At 35.1% G+C, this 21,463-nt stretch overlaps 1 protein-coding gene across 1 annotated transcript; it reads left to right on the plus strand.

Annotated features, from left to right (window-relative positions):
* The first annotated feature begins 303 nt into the window (after positions 1-303).
* Positions 304-20,489, plus strand: LOC113040579 (NACHT, LRR and PYD domains-containing protein 3-like). Its single transcript, XM_026198882.1, has 15 exons — positions 304-420; positions 5,578-5,672; positions 6,146-6,202; positions 6,488-6,592; positions 6,886-6,990; positions 7,288-7,392; positions 7,690-7,794; positions 8,925-8,997; positions 9,113-9,314; positions 10,417-12,244; positions 15,915-16,085; positions 17,899-18,072; positions 19,242-19,412; positions 19,986-20,156; positions 20,477-20,489. The coding sequence occupies exons 2-15, from the start codon at positions 5,614-5,616 to the stop codon at positions 20,487-20,489; spliced, it is 3,339 nt and encodes a 1,112-aa protein (XP_026054667.1). The 5' UTR covers positions 304-420; positions 5,578-5,613.
* The last annotated feature ends 974 nt before the right edge of the window (positions 20,490-21,463 follow it).

A 21,463-nucleotide genomic window follows, 5' to 3' on the forward strand; every position in this document is an offset into this window, starting at 1 on the left:
GTGTAAAAATTAATGTAACAAATATCAGCTATGATTAAACAGAATGTCTAAGTTCACTTAACACAATATCCTACATTTATTCAAATTGTCAACTATTGTGGACGCTTTTGAAATTAGTAGCCTAGAATAAATTGTGAGCGTGAGGTCATGATTACATGATGTGTGCAAAAGGACTATGGTTCTTTGGTCATGAGTAAATGTGAGTGTAATTTTGTGTAAAACTGCAATACAGAAAGTTTAGTTTGATACCAAATCACCATTTCTCAATATATTCACCTGCAGTTACAGTTCTCAAACACATGTATTGCTGTTGTCCAGGTTGAGCTAACTTGTGTTGAGCTGTTTGGAATGGCTGTTCAGCTGCAGTAGGTCTATGTCAGAGGAGCACGGAAAGGACTCGCTGGAGAACAGTGAACAAAGGTAAGATTGGGTCTGTTTCAGATAATCATTTTAAACACTACCGGAGATTCAAAACTGCAGCCCATTTACTGTAGGCATTATAAAAGCTTTAGAATTGTGTTTCTCAAACTCACTGTCATCATTAATCAACATGTACAAATTTGTGGCAGCTCGGTAAAATTAAGATTTTGTGTTGGTTCATAAGCAGTGGCGGTAGCTTTTCTGGTGTCCTGAGCGAACCACCCCTTCTGTAACTCCAAAATGAAATGAATTTTACATAAATATAGCAAAATATATGAGTGATAGCTGCAGAAATGATCTCCTTCTCCCCCCTGCCTTCTCTGCCTCTCATGTTCAAACTCAAAGTTCAGTAGGAATCTGTATATTCCACATATCATGTATCTTGTGAATCTGTTGTTTTCCCACTTCGTGTTTAGTATCGTTCTAAAGGTCAATGTGCGATTGGTAAAATGGTCTCAATTTCACAGTAGTCACTTTCTTTGTTTGTTTGTCTGAGAATATAAGTGATGTGACAAAACACTATGGCGGGATTCTGTAGTCAGAAAACCCCCACGCAGTGTGTTTGAGTCTCTGGAACTTTGCACTAGAACTCACTGCTGTGTCTCTCTGTCAGGTATGCGTTTCTTTTTCTTTTCAAATGAGTAATTGTGTTAAACACATTATGCTCATTATGAACACACTTTATGGTTTGTGTACTACATGTGCACATAGGCTAGATAAGTTTGTTCTAAAACACATGATTGCTTTGCTGTAAGTGTTCTTTGAAATACTTAGGTAGAAGGTTATAGATGCTATGCATTTTGTATATATGTCTTATAACGGTAACATTGGAATTATTCAGTAATTCAAAGTTACATATGTGACTTTAATGAGTTTCTTTTACTCCCACGTGGAACACTTGGCTGTTTCCCATACAGCTGCAGTGATTCATGTACAGGATCATAGAATTGACATGTTGCTACAGTGTGATTCACAAATGCTTTATTTTTTCTGAATTGAACTGAAGGCTCATGAATGATAGGAGCATTGTTTGTTTGCTTAAGCAAGGCTCAAATGAGACATTAGGTCCCCAATGAACAAATAATTGAAAGTATGGGATTTCCAGATTAATCAAATATTTAAATTAATAAACAGTTGATATTTGTAATCATCTTTTGATTAGTAATACAGTCTAAATTGAGTGATCACTTAAAATTAGGGTCAGACTGAACCCTGAGTAAAACTGAAATAGAAACTAAAAGTGAACTCTGAAGAAGCACATGTAAAAGACTGAACACGCATTCAACTTTTAACCAGGCTGCTGGCCTTTGCTTTTGGACCGCTGGGTGGATCCTTACTATACATAACTTACAATTTAAATTTAATGACATGGCACCTGGGGCTTGACATTATTTTATTTTTCTCAAAATTAGCCATTTAGCTTTCCCACTGGAATAAATTTTGTAGTTGGGAAGATATGTTTTATATGATTAAAGTTACCGCACACTAAAATTTACTTAAATTGATTCCCAGATAATTTTTGCCTATATAAAGGGCATTTATTCCTAAACATATGCTTAATAAGGACTGTTGCAGATCAAATTAAATCATTTAGATGCGTTTACACAGACAGTTTCATAAAACTGAAATGAATGAATGAATGCATTCACACCATATAATTACAACAGCATAAATAATGTTATGAGCCTAGTGTTTTAAATCAGTTTTTAATATAGAAATTAAAACGAAATGCAACGATGGGAAACTTTTAAATGAGAAATTAAGTAATTTGTTAAAGTGATTTGTTCAGATGGCTGATTCATTTAAGAATTAAGCAAGTTCCTGTCTTTAAAGGGGTCATATGATGCAATTTCATGTTTCCCTCTGTCCTTGGAATGGAATAAACATGCTCCCACATATCTGCATCACTATGTTAGAAGATGTGCATACCATTTTCCAAATGCATAAGCAAAGAAAGAAGGTGAACTTTTATTCTTGCTGTAGTATTGTTGCCACCCCCACTTGCATGGAAACTGATTTTTTCCAAATGTGGTAAGGGGTGTAACATTTCCGTCACATGCTTCTGGTAAGGCTAATCAGATCACACTGGATATCTGCCCATCAGAGCATGTTGCTTTTTAGCGCTTTTATGATCAATGAACACATTTCATAAAAGTAGGCCAGAGAGAAGCAACTATAATGTACAGTATGTGGAAAATAATGTGAAAATTATACCACGTATACACACTGCAACACACTGCACAACACACTGCAACATTATATGACCCCTTTAAAAAAAGGTAACTGAATCATTGACTCATCTAAATTAATTAAAATTTGAAGCAAAAACAGTAATATTGTGTCTAAAAATTCACTTAATGTTAACTACTTGTTTGAACTGTTGTAAAAATCAGGTAAAACTGTTTTTAGGTAAAAATGCACTCTCTTGGTCATGTCACGTTGCTTAACTGCTATATCATATTTATAAATATAAAAATGAGCGAGAGAGTGAGAGAGTACTTCTCCAAATGCACAGTCTGAGTCCTGACCAGGTTAATTGACCGACACAGTAATGATGTTCTATGCATATGAGTGGTAAAAACATGATCGCCCATTCCATTCCATTCCATTCCATTTTTTTTTTTTTTTTTTTTTTTTTGTTGCAGGCGTCCTGTGTCATCCCTGGCAAGATGTCCCCTTGGGTGTGTTTCCCAAAGCAGCTATGGTCACAAGTTCTTTCATTACCAACAGAGTTTAATGGAACTTTGAACACAATTTGCTAATATGCTTTTGGGAAGCACCCCTGGGCGGTTGCTCCTGTTGCCCATGCTTAAAACCACCACTGTCTACAAAACTCTATAGAGTGCTACAAGTGTCCAATGACCAGAGTCCAATCTGCCCTACAAAGGCAAAAGACCTTAACTCGCAAGAGTGTGAAACTGAGAAAAACGACTTTAAAGTGTATTACTTGTCCAGCCAAATTAATTATAGGCATGACACTGGAAATTTAACAATTCGATGTTTAAGTAATGAAAATTATCACCATAAAAAAATGTGTTCAAACTAGATTTTTACCCCTATTTTGAAGTTAATGTACACTGTCTTTGCATTGTCAGCAAAACGTAAGAAGTCGCACAAAGGCAAAAGGCAGTAACTTCCACATTATCAATATTTGGTTGATGAGCACCATTTACAAAATCTTTATTGTAACACCTGTATAAAATCTAGTGTTCATGGGCTGTATCATATAGAATATTGTATATAGCAATTAGGGGTGTGCCGGTTTCAGAATTGGTGATGACGGTTATGACGTGAGTCAAATGTGCAATGCTTTGCTGATGCGAGCCGCAAAAAAAGCCATTGCCATGAATATGAATAATTCTAAATGAACTCCATTATTTTGACAGGAGAAGACAACAAAGAATAGTTTACATATAGCGTGTTGTTTAAGCGTGGTAAGACTCTCGCTCTCTCTCTCTCTTTGCATGTGTGAGAAACAGCGCTATCAGTTATAAAGTGACGGTGAGTCATGCGCCTTCACAAAGAGTTAACAGAGCATCAAATACAGGTGCGCTGTGCGTCCATTGAGATGAACTGAAAAGTTCAGATCGCTTGATGGAGAGAGAACTCTGAAGCTCAGATGCTGAAATTAATGCAAGCGTCATGCGCTTCAGTCTATGTAGTAAACAAACCTGCACGTCTCTGCCATTCATTAATTCACACAGAGACGCGCAGAACACGGATTTATATTTTAAACAACTTTTGCGGCTTAACATTTACAGATGGTCCATATGGAGATTTGATTTGATTATTTTATGCTAACTTTGGCAAATTCCATGACTGTCCATATTAAAATGCAACTTTCATTTTCATGACTGGATTTCGAGATTCCGTCCTCGTTTTCTGCTTCGCGGAAATCAGAGCAAATTTCAAAGCCGCACCCGCCCGCCATCCACTGATTATTTTGCGGTCTATGGCGATGCAATGCTTTGCTGATGCGAGCCGCAAAAAAAGCCATTGTCTGTTCTAGAAAGGATGCAGCAAATATATTTAATGCTAATGAGGCATAGGCCTAAGCTGAGTTTCATTTACGATGAGATGCGCTCTAGTTCACAGTGCAGTGCAAGTGAACGCGGCGCGCTGGTGCTTCCATGTCACGGTTATCATTGTCTGCTATATTTTGCTTTTTATTTATTAAAATACATGCAATTGGTTGATGAAACATTTATTAAAATTAAGATAAGATTTGTACAAAACGAAATTCGTTTTTAAGAAAAGTTTCTACAAAGCAAAATTTTATGAAGTGGTAGGCCTAAATATCATGTCTGACGATTTACAAAACTTCATTAAGTGGAAAAAAACATGTCTCCCAATATATTGCGCATCTTATGATCCTATCTAAAAAATTAAAATAATTTTTGCTAAAAATGTTTGTAAAAAAATATTTTAATGACACGGTTTTTGCGGTTATAGAGTTCTAATGACGGTGTTCAACTATAACCGCCGGTCTCACGGTTATATACTAACCGTCACACCCCTAATAGCAATGTGACTGTATTAAGGTTTTATTTTTTATGGATTTATTAATTTTTTTTTATCGTAACAAGCAGACTGTGGGCCCTATTTTTTAACGATCTAAATGCAAAGTGTAAAGCGTACATTTTCTAGATCATCTTCAGACTATGCTGGCAAAAAGTTGATTCATCCACCCGTTCTCAAATGTCACATGAACAATTTTGACGAAAATCATGCAAAACTAAGGTGTATTGAGACTAAATTTGTTGTGTGTTATAACAAGCATGACTTGAGACAGTGTTACGAAATAGTTCCACCTAGTGGTCAGGAGATAATGCATATTTTTGCTTATAACTTCTGAATGGTTTGACTAAAACTGGTCTGTTTAGATTCAGTGGCTCATGCAGAGTCTAATGATGTTCAGTTTCCCCATGTCAGCCATTATAGGTGTCGGCCAACAATTTTGGGCACAGTGCCACCATGTGGTCAAAAGTTATAAAGAAATTTACAAAAAAATAAAATAAATAAATAAATAAAAAATTATATATATATATATATATATATATATATATATATATATATATATATATATATATATATATATATATATATATATATATTATTACTGCTATGTTATTGATCTCAGTTACATATTCTCTCCAGGTCATACTGAGCAGCTGACTGTATACAAGCTGCAATATGTCAGAGGAGCGAGGAAATGACTCGCCGTCTGAGATGCGTCTCTCTTTAAAACAGAGGTTAGTTTGTTTATTTATGTACTTATTTACTTACTTATTCATTACGTCATTGATTTATTAATTCAAATATGTTTCATCTTTGCATGGTAAACGGAGCTTTATGGACAGACAAACTTAATAATAACATAGTGCATTTGGGACTATGAACAAATCATTTTATCAGTGCAGTTAACTGATTGAGGCATTAGATACTGCAAATGACTAAAAGTATGGACTTTTAAACCTTCAAAGTGTAGCCAGTAGATGATAAATATTTTAAAACTGTAAAGAAAAGTCATAATTTTCAAAGTTATTCATTCCTTCCCTCAGCAGGGATTTGAATTTTTTTTTTTTTTTTTTTTTTGGAGGCTGGTTAGTTTAAAAGTAGAGGTATTGTAGCATTAAAGCACTTAAGTAGTTTTGTAAAAGTATAAAATTTTTATTTTTATAATACAATGTGTTAAAAAGTGTCTAAATTTATGATACGTCTCCAGCTCTGTGTCTGGTGGCATGCCGAACTTCAGTGAGAACAAAAAGTCATCTACCAAAAGGTATTTCATGTGTTTTACAATATAGCATTATTTGTCTACAGCAGTAATATGTAATAGAACTTTACTGAAGAAAACTACAAATAAAAGATAGACCACAATATTTGGTGATAATTTTTTCACCTCATTCTGGAGCTTCTTTCAGTAAAACATCTACTCAGGCAGTCACTAAAAGACATACTTGCAGATTCATCATGGAAAATAAAGATTAAACATTTGAAAATGATGCTGAAATACCTCCTCTGTTTTAAAGTTTTATCCCTCTCTTTCTGCTCTTTATGTCATTAGTGTAGTATCAGGCTCACTTGTATCCAGCTCTGTGTCTGTGACGAGTGACCAATCAAGACGTGAACCACTGAACTTCAGTGACAAAAAATCACCATCTGCCGGAAGGTATTTCATGTGTTTTACAATATAGTGTTATAGCATTATTTGTCTACAGCAGTAATATGTAATAGAACTTTACTGAAGAAAACTACAAATAAAAGATAGACCACAATATTTGGTGATCATTTTTTCACCTCATTCTGGAGCTTCTTTCAGTAAAACATCTACTCAGGCAGTCACTAAAAGACATACTTGCAGATTCATCATGGAAAATAAAGATTAAACATTTGAAAATGATGCTGAAATACCTCCTCTGTTTTAAAGTTTTATCCCTCTCTTTCTGCTCTTTATGTCATTAGTGTAGTATCAGGCTCACTTGTATCCAGCTCTGTGTCTGTGACGAGTGACCAATCAAGACGTGAACCACTGAACTTCAGTGACAAAAAATCACCATCTGCCGGAAGGTATTTCATGTGTTTTACAATATAGTGTTATAGCTTTATTTTTCCACGGCGTTAATATGTAATACTGTAGAACTTTACTGAAGAAAACTTTAAATAAATGACTGACTACAATATTTGGTGTTCAATATTCACCTCATTCTGGAGCTTCTTTCAGTAAAACATCTACTCAGGCAGTCACTAAAAGACATAAATGCAGATTCATCATGGAAAATAAAGACTAAACATTAGTAAATGATGCTGAAAGACCTCCTCTGTTTTAAAGTTTTATCCCTCTCTTTCTGCTCTTTATGTCATCAGTGTAAGATCAGGCTCACTTGTATCCAGCTCTGTGTCTGTGACGAGTGACCAATCAAGACGTGAACCACTGAACTTCAGTGACAAAAAAACACCATCTGCTGGAAGGTATTTCATGTGTTTTACAATATAGTGTTATAGCTTTATTTGTCCACAGCGTTAATATGTAATACCGTATAACTTTACTGAAGAAAACTTAAAATAAATGACTGACTACAATATTTGGTCTTCAATATTCACCTCATTCTGAAGCTTCTTTCAGTAAAACATCTACTCAGGCAGTCACTAATAGACAAAGATGCAGATTTTTCATGGAAAATAAAGATTAAACATTAGTAAATGATGCTGAAAGACCGCCTCTGTTTTAGAGTTTTATCTCTCTCTTTATGCATTTTATGTCATTAGTGTCAGACCAGGCTCAATTGTATCCAGCTCTATGTCTGTGAAGAGTGACCAATCAAGAGATCCACCACTGGACTTCAGTGACAAAAAAACACAATCTGCCGGAAGGTATTTCAAGTGTTTCAGACTTTTGGTCAGACAGACTGTGTTGGAAAGTTTATCAGTGAATAAGTATTATGATTTTTTTAAATATATATATATATATATATATATATATATATATGAGGGAACTGGAGACAGGTGGGGAATAATCAATTAACCAAAACAAGGAGGAAAGTGACCAAATAAGGGAACAGAAAGTTCATAAATGTAACAGTTCGCCCCCTCCCGGAAAGGTGCGTCCTCGCACCGCAAGAGGAATACCAGCGGAGGGAGGGTGGGGGTTCTGAAGGTGGGCGAGGAGCAGGCAAGGAGCAGGTGAAGAGGGAGCATGGAGGTAGGGCTGGGCTGGGATCAGGGCTGGACGGAACCAGTGGAGAAACAGGAAAATTAGGGATTACCTCCATAGACCAGTCCATAAGGTCCATAAGTTGCTCCATATTATTTCCCGAGACCGAATACAGCTCACTCTCAGTCGCGGAATTGTGGGCAGGGCTTTCCTCCATGCCCTCGATCTCCACTAAGATTCCCACGACGCATGGTGTTGCTGGCTCACACACCTGGTCAGTCGGAGAGCGAGCGGTCGGGGAAGTGGGTAAGGCACGCCAGATCGAGAAAGTCCCTGGTATGCTCCTCCAGCGAACGGTCCAGTTGCTCCAGGCATAGAAGACGGACTGCTGGGATGGCCATTCCGGAAGAGGGCAAAAAAGAAAAAAACTAAAAGAAAGAAAAACGCCGCTAACTAAACTATACTGTTTGGTCCGTGATTCTGTTACAAATGGGTATAGTGCTAAACGAAAGACTAAGGTGCTAGAGGATGATATGGAACAAATGAGGAGTTTACTTAAGAAGGATAATACAGACAATATATAACGTTTACAATACAATACAATCTCAGGATAACACTCACATTCACATACAGATGCACATTCAATCACAGACGATGAGGAACTGAACAGAACGGGTATTTAAACACACAGAAGATAATGAGGGAACTGGAGATAGGTGGGGAATGATCAGTTAACCAAAACAAGGAGGAAGGTGACCAAATAAGGAAACAGAGAGTTCATAAATGTAACAGTCAGGGTATTTCTGTAATATTTTACCTGGAAATGCAGTATTTTCTTCTATTTTTACAGAACATTAGATTCAGACTTCCAGACTCACAGTAACCACAAGAATTTCAAAGACAATCTCTTAGGGATTTTCCAGGTAAGAAAAGTGTTTAATGTTTCTAAATATGTTATTGAACAAAGACATTACATTTAGAAATACTTTGACATAATATGGGTGTACAATTAGGTTGAAATTCAGTCTTTTTTTTCAGGAGCTTGAGAACAAAATAATAAATTTCCTGAAGAATGAGCTTGAACGATTTAGGAAAATATTACAAAAGGACGGCACACAAGAGAAAGACTTTGTGAAGGACTTTAATGAGAATAAATGTAGTATCAAAGAAGCAGCTCTTGAGCTCACACTCTGTTTCCTGAGGGAGATGAAGCAACATGAAGCTGCTGATACTCTAGAAGGTAAGAGACTTCTGATCATACAGTATTGTCATTTAGAAGGGCTCCAGACTGCGACCAAATGGTCATATTTTGTGATCATCATTTTCTGCCTGTGTAACTAAATTTTGTCCACTGCACTGCCCATATACTAAGCGCCTCCATTTCTGTTGCATATTAGAAACATCAAACGGCATACAAATCAAAAGCATAACAAAACTGCAGTACTCATTTCAGCTGTGCAACATGAACTGCTTATCAATTCAGACTAATAAATGAGCACAGTGCATACAAACTGGTCCAAGCTTAGAACAGGTTTACTCGGGAACCATTGTTGATTGACACTAATGTTAATGCACAGTGCTGCAAGATCCAGAGAGAAACATTTGAATTTTGTCCAAACTAAAATTAATAAGGTTGCTGCAAGATCTCGTGAGAAGCATTCAAATTCTGCAAAAATTCTCCATTATAAACAGATCAAACAGCACTTACAGAGAAAACCAGAAGTAGTTAGGCTGACTATTACCATGGTGTTCTGTCAGAAATAGTTGAATGTTATTACATACTTCATTTCATTGTTTTTATGACCTTTTGAAAGTGAAAAGGCATTGACTTTGATGTATCAATGACTTGCAAGTATTTCACACTTCAAAGATCTAAAACTGATGTAATTTTTTTAATGGGATGATTAAAATATACTTTGTAGTAAACAAACACATATTTAAAATTTAAAAAGACAATAAATTACTATAACCAGTGAAAGTTTTGCACTTTTTGTGTAAGAAGTAAGAAAAGTCACAAAGTGCCTTGAAAAACACAAAATTAGATTTTGCACATTATTATTAGGAGTCGATTTTGTATACTTCCCTACTCAGGTTTAGTGCTTTACTATCAAATGTACATTGAAATAAGCATGTAATATTATTAGCAACGGAACACATTTATGTAAAAAAAAAAAAAACGTCATTTTATGATTAAATTACCTTTTAAATCTGTTTCTTGTGCCACCTTTTGTAGAACTTGGCACTGGTTTCACTGCTTTCAAATTTTATTCTGTAAACTTGCTTATGAATGACTTAAAGAAAATGGACTGAAACATTATTATTTTTATTTTTTTTCTGTTTAGATGATCTCATTTTCATTCATCAGCTAAAATGTAGCCTAAAGAATAAGTATCAATGCGTGTTTGAAGGAATTGCAAAACAAGGAGACTCTACACTTCTAAAAAACATCTACACAGATCTCTATATCACTCAGGGTTGTAGTGAACAGGTCAATATTGAACATGAGGTAAGACAGATTGAAGTTACTTCCAGGCGTCATGAATCACAAGAGATACCAGTTGAATGCACAAAGCTGTTTGAAGCACCTGAAAAAGACAAGCAGATCAGAACTGTACTGACAAAAGGAGTTGCTGGCATCGGAAAATCAATCTCGGTCCAGAAGTTTATTATGGACTGGGCTGAAGGAAAAGAAAATCAAGATATCAGTTTTATGTTTCCTCTTCCATTCAGAGAGATGAACCTAAAGGAGACAGAAAAACTAAGTTTAATGGACCTTATAACTCAGTTTTTTCCAGAGACTAAAGGACTTAACCTTACAAGAAGAAATAGATTTAAAGTCCTGTTCATCCTTGATGGACTGGATGAATGTCGTCTTCCTCTTAACTTTGGTGGTAATGTGACACGGGCTGATATATTATCACCATCCTCTCTGGATGTTCTCCTGACGAACCTCGTCAATGGAAATCTTCTTCCTTCTGCTCTCATCTGGATCACCACCAGACCAGCAGCTGCCAGTAAGATTCCTCCTGACTATATAGACCGGCTGACAGAGATACGAGGATTCAGTGATACACAAAAGGTGGAGTACTTCAAAAAAAGATTCACAGATGAGAATCAGGCCAAAGAAATTATTGATCATGTAAAAAAATCCAAGAGTCTATTTATCATGTGCCACATTCCAGTCTTCTGCTGGATTTCAGCGACAGTTTTTCAAAACATTTTAGAGGAGAAAAGAAAAAACCTGAAAAACAATGAGGCTGGTGACTCCTCTAAAACACTGCAGGAATCAAACGCTGAAGACACTCCCAAGACTCTGACACAAATGTACACACACTTTCTATGCTTTCAGATCCAGCAGAGCAGAAAAAAGTATGATGGAGAATACACACCAGATGTCTCCTGGGATAAAGATGCCATCCTTTCATTGGGGAAACTGGCATTTCATCAGCTGGAAAAAAACAACCTGATCTTCTATGACACAGATCTGGAAGCCTGTGGTATTAATGCCTCTAAAGCATCAGTGTATTCAAGCATGTGTACCCAGATCTTTAAGGAGGAAAGAGGGATCATCGTTGGCACCATGTACTGTTTTGTTCACTTGAGCATTCAAGAGTTTATCGCAGCCCTTTATGCACATCTTTTTCTAGACAAAAACAAAACAAGTGTATTTGCTCAAGATTCTACAGAACAGGCAAACAAAAATGAAGCCATGGTTGATTTGCTCAAGACTGCAGTGGACAAGGCACTTGAGAGTGACAATGGACATCTGGACCTTTTCCTTCGTTTCTTTCTCGCTCTGTCACTCCAGTCCAATCGACAACTCTTACGAGGACTGTTGACACAGCAAGACTGCAATGAACAGGACTACAAGGAAATAGTTCAGTACATCAAGCTGAAATTAGAAGATAATCCGTCTCCAGAGAGATCCATTAATCTGCTTTACTGTCTGAATGAAATGAATGACCAAACTCTGGTGGAAGAAATTCAGAACCATCTTAGCAAAGGAAGTCTCTCATCTGGTGACCTCTCACCTTCTCAGTGGTCTGCTTTGGCTTTTGTGTTGTTGACATCAGAGGAGGAGCTGGAGGAGTTTGAACTTCAGAAATTCAAGAAATCAGATGAGTGTCTCATTAGACTATCATCTGTCATCAGAACCTCCAAAAGAGCTCTGTAAGCATTTAATACATTCTATCATGTTTTGCTTTAATTTGAAAAAGTTATTTGAAACATTTTTAATTTGAAACATTTGCGGTTATCTTCATTGCTCTATGCTGATTATTTTACATACACAGAAAAATCTCCAGTGTTAATTTAACACTCTGAGTGTGGACTCATATAAACACTGAAGCAGTGTTAAAAGTAACACTGAAGCAGAGTTGAAGTTAATTGAGATATGATTGAGCATTATTAAAGACACCTGATGTTAACAAGCAGACTCACCAAGTGAGAAAATCATAATTTGTGTGTCACCATTATAGTGGTCAGTGTTTTCTTTAGTTGTGATCGTGGCTTGTGGCTTTTTACTTTTAAAATTGTATTTGCATGCCAAGAGCAAAAGTCATCGGGTGGTGATGATTATGTTTTAATGTAATCGTAGTTTGACCTGAGTTACTGAACTAATTTACAGTGTTTTCTCTAAATAAAACTTCCATTATTGATTGTAACAGCTTTGATTCCACAATGAAAGCGACTGCATTTTCTATACAGTTTGTAGCCATCTTTTGCAAGTGATTCTGATTATTGTTATTTTTTTTAATTAAAGAGTGTTTATTTTAGGCACACACAGATAACAAGAATCAGCGTATGGATCTCAACAACGGTGACAAACAGCATATCCAGATAAACAGATCTACTCTGAACATCACAAAACTAGATACAAAAAATTCACATAAACAGCAAAAATAAAATTTAGTTAGAATAAAAAGTTAAAAAGACAGTTCAGCTCATAATTTATTCATGCCGCAATGCATGATGGGAGCCATGGATGAGTTTTTATTGGCTAAAACATGCTTTTTTGATGGTCACTTACTTACTTTTAAAAACATGTCATATTATGCCAAAAAATGCTGGATTGCTATCTTTTTTCCCCACTTAATTTATGTATACATTAAATAAATCTGAACTCACGCATTCAGGTCACTCCATGACAATTAGTTCAAACCACAATCAATAACACACATGGTTGCCTTTGCTCTGGTCTGTATGTTATGATTCTGTTACCACAGCCCCACAAAGTCCAAAGTAAACATCTGAAGGTTCAAGATCCCAACTAAAGCAAACACTGACCACTATAATGGTGACACACAAATTGTGATTTTCTCGTTTGGTGAGTCTGCTTGTTATCAGGTGTTTTCAATAATGTTCAATCATGACTCAATTAACTTCTTAATTATCTCATTAACTTCAACTCTGCTTCAGTGTTACTTTTAACACTGCTTCAGAGTTTATATGAGTCCACACTCAGAGTGTTAACCCTCTTGGCGCCACGGTCGAGTTTACTCGACAAGATGCGGAACTGAATAAAACGGCCGATTTTGTCAAATAGGGTGTCAAATTTCATGCAACCTCCCCTGCACCAGATAGCAGACATGTAATACTTAATCTCTGACTGAAAAAAACGTCATGCTCCTATACAAAATATTCGAGCTAGAGCGCATTGAATCAGTGCGAAAAAAAGCGGAGCTTGTGTGAGAGTGAGCCATTTTATCTGACCAATATTGTCAACGTCAGCGAGTATTGGCATTAGATTATTATTATTTTCATTATTATTATTATCTAATGGCATCAATAAAGCTTCAATAAAGCCGCAATGAGGTGTTGGAACTTCTATTCGCGGACACTGATTCTGAAGAGGAATATCTGCATTCAGAAGATGACGGTGATATTGAAAGTGAAAGTATAGCCCTACACCAAGCACAGACGGTGAATCCTTTGCCCAATGTAAATAAATGGTCCTTTGCCAAATGTCAGAGGTGTGAACAATGTTTGCCGGGGTCGGAGTGTTCATCGCGAAATTAGCAGGCGTGTTATTGTTGCGGGGACGAGGCGGGAGATTTTTACCGCGCTAGACATGTATATTTGTCTTCTAACCGCACCTCTCCGCAATCGCGGTGACAGTATTGTAGTGGAGACTTTGTCTAATGCCACTGGGTATGTTAGACGAGGTCGAAGTATTCATAGGACAGTTAGGAGGCAAGGTGGGGAGTCGCAATGACACTGACAGTAGTCCGAGCTGTGCACACTCGGCGCGTGCGCGAGGATCTGGCCGCGCTGCTCATAGCAGAAGCAGAGGCGATGTGACACGGGGCATAGCTTTTGAACTAAACAGGTCTTGTCTACTTGTGTTTGTGTGTCATATGAATAATATATATGTGCCCCATACATGGAATCAGAGTGCCTGCTGCATGTAGTAAATTGAAATTCCCAACCGCTACAAGCATTCGGTTTGTTTCTACCATTTATTAGTAATGATTTACACAGTTTGTTTACTGCTTACTATTTACCTGAGCATTCAGTATTGTGCAATATAGCACACAGAAGGTGAGGGACTTTTTTTGGGGGGAAAGAAGTGCTCCATTTTATCATTTAAACATGTGACTTTTCATGAAAATTCTATAATTCAAGATGACCACCCCCATATGACGTCATAATATGCAAATTAGATGGGAAAATAAAATCCCTACATAAACATTGGGTCATCCTTAATATTTTTATAATTGACAGAAAGTCTCTATCTTTTATAAATTTTAAGATATAGCCTTTTGAAATTAAGATGTCAAAATCGAACGTTTTAGGAAAAAACCTCTGGCGCCTAAAGGGTTAAATGAACACTGGAGATTTTGCTGTGTACTTTACATTTTTCATATATCCTTATATGTTTTTCTTCTTTTTATGACTACAGGGCCATTTAAGTGTAAAGCTAACTATAACTGTATTGTTTTTGTTAATGTATTTAATTTATGTAGTATGTAGTTCAGTCATAGTCTTAATATTAATCTGTGTTAAGGCTAGTAAAATGATTTTCCCTCTGCCTCTTGTTGTTTAATTAAGATTAATTACACAGATAACAACAAAAATGTTGCCCTTTAAAACTGAGTGCACAGATCCATTTAACTAATGCACATTCCAATATTTCATCAACTGTTTGGATTAATTTTGTGCATTTATGTGAATACTCACCTAAACTGATAAATTTATATATTTTGTGTGTACTTGCAAGTGCAATAAGATGCAAAAGAGAAATAAATTCAGTACTTGTGGACTCTCTGAGAGGTCCTTTCTGTGTTTGTGCTCAAAAACTGGACAAAATTGAGTTCTCTATTGCATTTTCACACTTCAAATGTATCATATGTTTTCTCTTACTCCCAGACCATTTTTAATGTGTAATTAGATGTTCCACAAGTGTATGCAAACTTGTGTCTCACCAGGTGGATCAGTGCATTATAATTCTGACTGGATCTTTTCTTAAATTATTCCTCCATGAGGACTGTTATATAGTTTTTATTCACTCTTGAAATTGTCAGTATATTTTCATCATGTGCTTATCATACAGCAGATGGTATTTCTTATATAAAGTAAAATGTTCAAAATATGAAACCCCCATAATTTCCTCCTCAAGACACTCATCAAGTACTCATTGTTATTAAAGCTATCTATCTTAATAAACCATTTTTATGTAAACATGATTCATTTTATCTTGCAAATTTCATAGATTTTGATGTTATGTTAGTGTAGTTTATGTTTCATGTAAAATAATTGGAAAATATTTCATATCTGTATGTCGAAAAATGTATTGTATAATTTCCTCCTAATTCTGTGACATTATTTATTTCCCTTGCAGACTAAATGATTGTAACTTAACAGAAAAAAGCTGTCCAGCTCTTGCTACACTTCTTGGATCAGATAACAGTCTGAAAGAGCTGAACATAAACAATAATAATCTGCAAGATTCAGGAGTGAAGAAAATCTGCAGTGGACTGAAGATGTTAAAGTGTGAATTGGAGATACTGAGGTAAGTTGCGAGGAAATTGATGTTTCAGGTATTTTTACTCTTTAAAATATATGACAGTGTATTATTTGGATATCACTTAATACACAAGATGAATTCCCTGTTCTACCATTTCCTTTAAGAAATATGGGCACTGTGCAAAAATCATATATGTATACAAAATTTGCTTGATTTAACTTTTATCATCAAGATGTTAAAAAGCACAAAATCTAAATTTAAGATAACAGCAACTAGCTAACAATGATTAAAGAGCCATTAAAATCAGACCATATGTTAAAATATATGACAGTGTATTATTTGGATATCATTAAATACACAAGATGAATTCCCTGTTCTACCATTTCCTTTAAGAAATATGGGCACTGTGCAAAAATCATATATGTATACAAAATTTGCTTGATTTAACTTTTATCATCAAGATGTTAAAAAGCACAATATCTAAATTTAAGATAACAGCAACTAGCTAACAATGATTTAAGAGCCATTAAAATCAGACCATATGTTAAAAACCAGACTTGATCAAAAGTATAATGCTCATAATTACATTAGAGCAGGCTTGATCTTGTAAGGATACATACTTTCAATTGTGCTACAGGTATGCAATGGGCCATGAGCAACATTGGGTTCTCTATATTTGAAGAATTCTCTATTTGAAGAATTAAGATGGGGACATAAGAGGGGACTTGCCAATCATTGTACACTTTTTATCACAAACTTCACCCAGCTTGAGGAGAAGCATTAAAACTGACTGAAATCTTTGTTATTGGATTTTGTTGGACTTCAATCTAAGGTTTGAAATTGTATTTGGAATGCTTGTAATTTGGATTATGAATACAGTAACTGTAAAGGGATTATAATTATTGGATGTAGATGTATCAACACTAGAATCTACATATATATAGATGGTGCTAGATCATTTCTTACTCTGCACCGAGTCAGAATTCAGATCAGTGTGTTAGAGCTAGTTAATCTTCTGCAAAAAGGAAAGTGAAATCTGGTAATCATCATTGTCCATTTGAACAGTTTGTTACATTGCATGGAACCTTGTTTGGGGAACTCTGTTTTCCTCTAAATACTAAAGACTGATTTGTTAACGTTTATTCAGCTGCACAAACCTATAGCCAATTGGCCAAAATAGGTGGAGCCAACTCCTTATAAGTAGGCGTAGATTGCAATTTCATCAGAATTTTCTCCAATGATACTGTTACCTCATGATAACTTGATAGGACCTCTGTCATAGTGAGTCCATTATAAATGACTGTTCCTGTTGAGAGCATCTGAGGCACAGTCACAATGTAAATGCATCTGAGTAAAGATACACATAATCTTTCACTATCCAACAAGATATTAGAGCATATTTTGTGACATGTGGCTCATGCAGGGTGCTCCTGTAATTCTCTGTATGAGAACTCTGAGCACGCTTTCTGCTTGGGCAACCCCATAAAGATGCTACGCTCACAGAGACATGTGGTTTCTCATTACATTCTTGTCACTTTATTTGTAGAAAGCAACCCCGCCACTAGTGCTACAAAGTTTTTTCTTCCTCTATGATAAATGTGCCTACTCCACATGCAGTATTGACTAAGAGCCTCTGTCCCTTCACACACCTGTCATTGACTAAATATTTCAGTTGATGTCTAACAAATTAAAGTTCTCTGTGCCTTTTTTGCCTCTATAGTTATTTATCAGTTTTTGCAATTAACTTTCAAAATATTTTTATAAAATTAATGAAATCTAATTAACTTTTGGGTTTAATCAGGTTTATTTTTTTTTTTTTTTGAATGACTGATTATTTATTTTTGTCTTTCTGTCCTAGACTTTCAAACTGCAGTTTCACTGAAGAAGGTTATAAAGCTCTGGCTTTAGCTCTGAGATCAAACCCTTCACACCTGATAGAGCTAGATCTGGCAGGAAATGATCCTCGACAATCAGGAGTGAATCAGCTCACTAATGTGCTCAAGAATGGATACTGTAAATTAAAGATACTCAGGTGATAAATGTCTTAAACATATCAAATGAGCTACAGATGTTTGAAACTTGTACATTTGGGATCAACAGAAAGAGAAATATAATGCAATACAACATTTTCATTAGAAAAAATGCATAGAATTGCATTAACTATTTACAAAAGTAAACCTCCAATATGGCCCATTAAATTAATATATTAGGTCCCACTTTATATTAAGTGGCCTTAACTACTATGTACTTAAAAAAATAAATACAATGTACTTACTGTGGTCATATTGCATTGCAACTTTTTTTGCTGCTATTGAGGTGAGAAACAGGTAAGGTTAGGGACAGATTTGGTGGTATGGGTAAGTTTAAGGGTGTGTTAAGGTGTAAGGGATGGGTCAGCGTGTAATATACATGTAATTACCAAAAATTAATTACAGATGTAATTACGTGCAGATATTTTTCAAATATAAGTACAATGTAAAAACATGTGTGTACACAATAAGTGCATTGTACCAAATTAATAATTAAATTTTAACTACATAGTAGTTAAGGCCACTTATATAAAGTGGGTCCATATATTAAATAAAATTTAATTAAAAAATTAAAAAAAAAATATCAGTGGCAGTGCAATAGTCCATATGGTGTATAAAATACTGAAAAACAAAAAGTAATTATAAGCCACTCTTCTTTATTATAAACTTCTCTTGAACTTAATTTAACGTATAGTCTTACAGTACATAATCTGTGTTCAAATCATCAACTTTAAGATTCTCCGATGGATGGACCTACAGTACTGCCCAAAAATGTAAATAATTGTATAATTTTAAATGTCATAAGTTTAATTAAGCCATCACAGTACGAGTAAGATGTTACAGTATTTGGGAATAGGAAAGACCTAGTTAAGGTATTAAACCGACAAAAGTATATTTAAATACAGCATACATTTACCACCATTGTGCTTGTGGGGTCCCAAGTTCAAGTCCCGGCTCTCTCTGGCCTTTCCTGATCTCAACCCCCTTCTCTCTCTCCCACTTCGGTTCCTGTTGACCTATACAGTCCTATATAAATAAAGGCATAAAACCTTAAAAAAATATTAATATATTTACAGTTTATTTAAAATACTAAACATTTAATGTTTGTATATAACAAATTATATGTCACATATGTATTTCATTTTATGACGTAATTTATTTTCCCTTATAGGCTAAATGATTGTAATTTAACAGACAAATGCTGCTCAGTTCTGTCTAAACTTCTTGGATCAGAAACTAACCTGAAAGAGCTGAACATGAACAATAATAATCTGCAGGATTCAGGGGTGACTTATCTCTGTACTGGACTGAAGAATAAGAAGTGCAAATTAGAGATACTGAGGTAAGTTGTGTGACTTGATGTAAACCAAAACTGAAGTTCTGAAATGTTTTAAATATTCCATAAAATCTTCTGTATGTATACTTTTAATATAATAGTACAATAAATGACTAATATGGAATTTCCTTTTAAAATATGGCAAGTATGCTTAATTTAACTATTTTATTTGCTTTCTTTGCCATAACTGTCATCACCAGTAACTAAAAGAATATACCTTTTTGCAAAAGGCATCACCTATTAATTTGAGCTTTTAATAGCCACTCTATATGGTCTCTAATGAACTTTAAATAATTCTCTTTGACAAGTCATATTTTGCTCAAAGCACTTAAAAAAATCACTATTTGCATCTTTTAATAGACATTTTATTGCATAAAAGTAGTTGATTAACTAGTTTAGTGTTATGTTTGTTATTTTTGCTCTTGAGTTTCAAACTGAGGAAGAAGAGTTAAGAACTTTTTCAACACTTAAATCTAGACTCAAAACATAATCTGTTTAGATAAGTATTTATTGAATGAGCACTATGCTACAACTGAATGATTGCACTGTATTTTATGTATGTATGTTTATTATTTCAAGGCTTTGTAAGTGTGACCTGACAGAGAAAAGCTGTTCAGATCTTGCTTCAGTTCTCAATTCAGACTCTAGCAGTCTGAAGGATCTTGACCTGAGCAACAACGATCTGCATGATTCAGGAGTAAAGCTGCTCTCTGAAGGACTGAGAGAGAAATGTAAACTACAGAAACTCAGGTGAGTTGATGTCTAACATATGAATGATATCTGGGCCTTTGCTTGCCACCATATTCAGTCATCAGTTTTATTTTAAACAGTTTAAATTAATGTGTTCAAGGAACAAATTAATGAAGTTTCTAGAATGAAGTAAGTGAAGATAATTTCTGTTAACCAATTTTTTTATTTTTAATGATTAATCTTGTACAGGTATAAAAATATTTTTTTGTTACATTTTCAATCTTGATCTAGACTTTTAAATGTAGTGTAACAGAAGAAGGTTATAAAGTTTCTGGCTTCTGCTAAATTAATGGTCTATTTGTGTTTGTCTCCACATTCAGTCATCAGTTTTGATTTTAGAATTCATTTGTATATTGAAGACTGTTCAAGAGGGCTTACATTTTTATGGACTTTGCGTTATTTAGGACACTGTGTAGAATAATTGATTAATCAACTACATGTTTTATTTTAATCTATTTACTAGATTTTCAAAACTGCAGTATCACTGAAGAAGGCTATAAAGCTCTTGGCTTCAGCTCTGGGATCACATCCTTCACACCTGATAGAGCTGGATCTCACAGGAAATGATTCCTGGAGAATCAGGAGTGAAGAGCTCATTGATTTACTACAGGATGGAAAGTGTACATTAAAAAACATCAGGTGATAAAAACGCCTTGAAATACACAATTATTTTAAAAATAAGCATTAGATGTGATGTCAGCTGAATAAAAAACTAGGAAAATGTGGTCAGATGGACCACGAAAATTTTAAGTTCAAGAAGAGAAATTTACTGCAATTCAAAATTAGTCATACACACACAAATTGAATCAAACACAATTTTTCATAGAAACACATGTAATTACATTATAAATCACACACACACACACACACACACACACACACACAATATATATATTCACAATACACTGCATTTAGCATATTATCCACATAACTACTACAACTTTTTTTTTTTTTTTTTTTTTTGCTTTGCAGCTTGTTAATTGAAACCAGAGCCATTAGTCTTAACTGAATAAAGGAAAATAATATAAGACCGACTAATCAAACAATTCATATCATCTTCCTGTAGGTTTCTGAAATGTCCTGGTGCACTGGAAGTGTGTGAGTATCTCACTGATGTTCTGGGTAAAAGTCCATTAATACTGAAAGAACTGGATCTAAGTGGAGATATATTAGAAGATCTCGATGGGGAGAAGTTCTCTCTTCTTTTGATGGACTCTCATAGCAAGGTCGAGAAACATTAAGTGAGTGAACATGATTTTATGCATTATTACTTTTCATTATTTTAAAAAGACTCTTAGTCATGTGTG

The sequence above is a fragment of the Carassius auratus genome, chromosome 22, assembly GCF_003368295.1.
Source record: "Carassius auratus strain Wakin chromosome 22, ASM336829v1, whole genome shotgun sequence".
NCBI classification, from domain to species: domain Eukaryota; kingdom Metazoa; phylum Chordata; class Actinopteri; order Cypriniformes; family Cyprinidae; genus Carassius; species Carassius auratus.

Bases quoted from the DNA above. Each gene is read 5' to 3' on its own strand.
- LOC113040579 (XM_026198882.1), top strand. From the start codon at position 5,614: ATGTCAGAGGAGCGAGGAAATGACTCGCCGTCTGAGATGCGTCTCTCT. The intron at 7,795-8,924 runs GTATTTCAAGTG...CTATTTTTACAG, and splicing joins AAAACACAATCTGCCGGAAG to AACATTAGATTCAGACTTCC. The intron at 12,245-15,914 runs GTAAGCATTTAA...TTTCCCTTGCAG, and splicing joins AGAACCTCCAAAAGAGCTCT to ACTAAATGATTGTAACTTAA.